Source organism: Brachionichthys hirsutus, chromosome 13, assembly GCF_040956055.1.
Source record: "Brachionichthys hirsutus isolate HB-005 chromosome 13, CSIRO-AGI_Bhir_v1, whole genome shotgun sequence".
In the NCBI taxonomy this organism is placed as follows: domain Eukaryota; kingdom Metazoa; phylum Chordata; class Actinopteri; order Lophiiformes; family Brachionichthyidae; genus Brachionichthys; species Brachionichthys hirsutus.
The window spans coordinates 2,216,004-2,220,751 of NC_090909.1; the positions used below are offsets into that span (position 1 = coordinate 2,216,004).

A 4,748-nucleotide genomic window follows, 5' to 3' on the forward strand; every position below is an offset into this window, starting at 1 on the left:
TATACATCAAGTGAACATTTCCCCCCCCCCCCCCCCCCCCCCATTATGGCTAAAGCCACAGAGTAATAGAATATATAAGTACATACTATATATATTCATAAAACAGCCAACTTCCTTTTTTTTTTTTTTTGCTGATACACTTGATGAAGCCTCGTCAAAGAAAAAAATAAATCACAGCTCGCTTCGAACGACGTCAAGTTGTATGTGGACACGGCATGAGATGTAAAACAGATGCTGTAAATATTCTCCTTCATTTAGAAAGAAGTCCGTTTTGGTTTGATGTAAAAATACCTGAAAGTATGCAAACCACCCCCCCCCCCCCCCCCCCACACACACACACACCATCCTTTATAAAAACCAAGATCTACCTTCAGCCGTGACGACTTCCGAGTCTCAGAATCTTCGACTTTGCATCCGAACCCACGGCAGCGAACGAGAACAACAGGAGCGGAATTTCCTTTAAATCGGGAACGCTGCTTTCAACGCAACATTTAAAAAGAATAAAAATAAACGGCGGACTTGGATTGGGCTCGATGTGCACACATCTGCTCAATCATCCTCGCCGGCTGTCTTCTTAAACGCCTCGTCAGTCCTTTGAGTTATATTTGTACTGCATACGAGACCCGACTTGTCTGTACCTTTCATCCAGGGATAGAGGCGCGCGTACAGAATGTGATTTTGGGCCTCTGAAGAGACGGCAAATGCAGAATGTACAGTCGGTATGTTAGCTATGAAAGTGTGTGTGTGTGTGTGTGTGTGTGCGTGTGACCATGTGCCTCTATCGCTCAAGTCATCAAATGTCTATAAACTCCGGTGGGTCCGTTTTGAGCGGGTCTGATTAAATGGAACTGGGAGACGTCCCGGTCGCTACTGGCCGGCGCTGCTGGGATCACACTGGAGCAGCCGGACGATGGAGGGGTCGTTCCTCGCTCCCTCCACGAACTCCTCAAGGGACAGTTTACCTGAGAGAGAGACCGTTTCAGAGTTTGTTAGGAGAGATATCACAGAAAAAATGCTTCAAATGGGGGGGGGGGGGGGGCGGGGGGGGAGGGAGTTACCCTGATTGTGTCGATTTCAGTTATAAAAACTAAAAAATATATAATAAAATAAATACATTATATAAACATAGTAAAACATCTATTGATTTATTTTTGACTCCGAGAACGTTTCTATTTCATTTGACCGCCGTTGCCAGATTTGGCCGTTTTCTGCTACTTTTTGGTTAAACCGGTGGGTTTAGGGTGCTTCTGATCATTTTGGGTTTTATTTCTTTTTATAAATGTTGGCTTATATTCCAAAAAATAAATCCATATATTTGTATATTTGAGTATGAAGATCTATGAAATATAATGTAACAGCAGACACAGAAACCGGAACTATACCGAGGGAAATATCATATTCAAAGCTGGCAACATAATAAATATTATTAAACAAAATACAACAAACGTCGGTGAACTCTCACCGTCTCTATTTGTGTCCATCTGCCTGAAGATCTTGTCTGTGCGTTTCTCCGGCGTGGATTCATCCTCAGGCATCTTCATCACGGAGGAAACCATCTTGTAAATAGCCTGAAACCGACACAGAAGCAGAACGCTAATGTTTATTAGCCCAAGTCGCCTTCTCTTTAGCTTGAGGCTTCTCTGCTGCTCGCTGTGAAGCGTTTGAAGCGTTTGAAGCGTTTGAAGCGTTTGAAGCGTTTGAAGCGTGCGCGTGTCCGATCCATAACGCTGGTGCTGCTGATGACGCGATGGCGGGAGTCTTTCTGCAACCACGCAGTTGGCTGGATGTAGATCCAAGTCAACATGAGAATCTTAAGATGGCCGCTCCCTTCTAGAAATACGCCGCAGGGACTTATTTAGAGACGTCTGAGGGCCCGAGAGGAACTGCTGGTTTCTAAAATTACACAGCGACTGGATTTTCCCCCCGCTGCGGGCAGTCGAACGGGGCGAGAACTCCGGACGGATACATGACGCAGCAGCTGCTGAGCCAAACGTCGCTCCACTGCGGGGAACGCGGCGGCGCCATGATGCGACGCAAGACGGCGAGGAATAACAGCCAACCAACCGTTACGATCTCCAGCATCTCCGCCTTGCTGATGTAGCCGTTCCCGTCCAGGTCATACATGCTAAAAGCCCATTTCAGCTTCTGGTCCAGTCGCCCGCGCGAGGTCACGCTCAGGGCGATGATGAACTCCCTGAAGTCTATGGTCCCGTCGCCGTTGGCGTCAAACGTACGGAAGACGTGTTCGGCGAACTTGGAGGCGTCTCCGTACGGGAAGAAGTTGGCGTAGATCTTCTTGAACTCCTCCATGGAGAGGGCGCCGCTGGGGCAGTCCCGCAGGAAGCCCTTGTACCACTCCATGATCTCGTGCTCCGTGAAGTCCGTGTTCTCCATCAGGTCCTGCATGACGTCGGGGCGGAGTTTGCTGTTCTGCTTGCCCATGGTCGCGCGCGTCCGTTGAGTCGGCGGGTGAGGCGAGGGGCGACTTGAGACTGGCGACAGTGAGCGAGAGAGAGAGAGAGAGAGAGAGAGAGAAAACGTTACGACGAACAAGAAGAGACGGACGAGCGACGGAATGAGAATACAAGGACATACATTTCTTAAAATGTAAATTCAAAACTCACAAGACACAAAAAGCACATGTTTCGCATGCAAGCAAGGATCATCACCGTGGAAACGATGCGACACCGGACGCGGCGAAAATGTGGTTCCGTGCACAAACGCATTAAAGTTACGCCGTCTCTGCAACCGGCGTGCTTTTGTGGTGCACAACCACAGCTACACCCAAACTTACAGTGCACCGCTGTCGCTGCTGGACCCCCCCCCCCCCCCCCCCCGCCCGGTATCGGTGCACTGCAGGTGCAGGAAGCAGGAAGGTGCAGCAACCGCAACGACGCCGAGGCCTCAACGCAGAAAGAAAGACACGCTGAACACGCCTGTTGTTCCTGATGAAAGAAGAGACTTAAAGCTTTCATCCGGTCGGTTCGGTGTCTGCATATCCATAGCAAAGACTATTCTGTGGGGGGGGGGGGGGGGGGGGGGGCTTGGAAAAAACGGGCAGATGACATATTTTTATGGCATCTGCTTCCAAAGTTTCAGTTTTAGAAAACGCTTCATTTTCTTCTCGCCCTCCGTCCGATGGGACGAGTCCTCCACCGAGTCCTCCACCGAGTCCTCCACCGAGTCCTCCACCGAGTCCCCCTAAGAGCTCTGCTATTTCTGACCGTTAAGACTCTTCCCTCGCTTGGCGCTATTCCCCAGCTGAGGCTCGGACAGGCCGCGTGGTCGAGGTGAGTAGCGACCGTCGGTGGGCAAACACCGAGAGCCGTCTGAAGCTCCTCGGGTCTCTAATGGAGGAGAACGGGCCACCTGCTGGGCCTTGTGACACGTTTGACCCCCCCCCCCCCCCCCGCCCCCCGTGCAGCAGCTTCTTCAAAGGTAAAACCGTAACTTCAGATACATTCTTATCCAACCTGTCGACCAAATAAGGCAAGTAAGAGTTTAACGGTCAGAACTTCGTGCTGATTTAGCCGAGTCTTGCTAACAGACACCTTACCTGACCTAAGAATCCGACCAATGACAGCTGAGCTTGATACTGCCTCTGGGATCAATGGTCCTCCACGAGGCGTCCACACAAGAGCATCTTGTCGTCCCTCTTCCGTAACCGTTTGGAGTCACCGTTTATATCCGGCAGGTAAATCTTAACCCAAGAGTCTCGAAGATAATCCAAGCGGAGAGATCTGGGGGGGGGGTGGGGGGTGGGACGCACGACACGAACCCGGAGCGAATGTCCCGAGTGCTGATCGCAGAGAATTTATATGTGACGCATTCAGAACGCAACGTGATCCGTGTGCGACCCGGGCTGCAGAGCTGACAGCGGCCATTCCCCGACAAACAGGAAAGCGAGTACGAGGCCGACGAGATCTGCAACCCGATAGCGCAACGCGCAACGCGCTCCCGTTTCATCCCAGCTCTCGTCGAACGCTAAGTATGGCGGCTCGCTAACTCGGTTTCAGCCGAGAATAAAATCGGAGGAAACCTCAGAGAGTTGATTTGGAGCGGACACCGAGGCGCCGCGTGATTGGAGGAAATGCGAAAGCTCTAACGTGCTGAAAGTAATCAAATTACAATTCATTTCACCAGGACAAAACCGCAGTACTCTCTGCTGTAATATAGCAGAGAGTACTGGGCTGTGTACAAGAACGTTGGAGGCCTTTAAGACAACCCCCCCCCCGAATATCTAAACTCTGCTCAACATCTCGACCCGTCATTCACATCCACCTCAAAAAAGTTCTTTAAATGTCCTCGACCCCGTTTGTGATCGCCGATCAAAGCAAATATCAAATGGCCGCTGCGGCGCGGCTTGGCTGCGGGGGGCGCTCCTGCTCACATTACAGCCGTCGCTATGCTTTCTGACTGCCACGCTATCGCTGATGCTATTTGGTGTTAGCTCACAGCTGGTCCACTATGGGTCCGACCTGCAGCAGAGACCGCGGGACGAGCCGTTCTCTCTGAAAACAAGAAACCCTCGGCAATCAGGGGAAGAAGGTCAAAGCGTGAAGGGGGGGGGGGGGGGCAAAATCAATGATTGGGGTTATTCCCACCACCTTTTAAAGAACCTCTATCTGCCATTTCGATGGAGCCCAGCGGAATACGAACGCCGTCGTCACATCTGGCATCGCATCCCAGAAACGTCTGAGCGTGACGCACATAAAGAAACGATGATGATGATGATGATGATGTCTGGA

The 4,748-nt window shown here is 51.1% G+C and overlaps 1 protein-coding gene across 2 annotated transcripts in view; it reads right to left on the reverse strand.

The window, feature by feature from the left end:
- Positions 1-310: 310 nt before the first annotated feature.
- Positions 311-4,748, reverse strand: part of LOC137903338 (neurocalcin-delta B) — a 6,369-nt gene continuing 1,931 nt past the window's right edge. Inside the window, exons 1-4 of one of the 2 annotated variants that reach the window (XM_068747490.1) lie at positions 3,557-3,806; positions 2,065-2,492; positions 1,463-1,568; positions 311-962 (exon numbers count right to left, since the gene is read on the reverse strand). In XM_068747490.1, coding sequence (XP_068603591.1) covers positions 868-962; positions 1,463-1,568; positions 2,065-2,442 — 579 coding nt within the window. In that variant the 5' untranslated portion in view covers positions 2,443-2,492; positions 3,557-3,806 and the 3' untranslated portion in view covers positions 311-867. Of the gene's footprint in view, positions 963-1,462; positions 1,569-2,064; positions 2,493-3,556; positions 3,807-4,748 lie in introns of those variants that run through there. The other variant, XM_068747491.1, reaches the window with a different exon arrangement.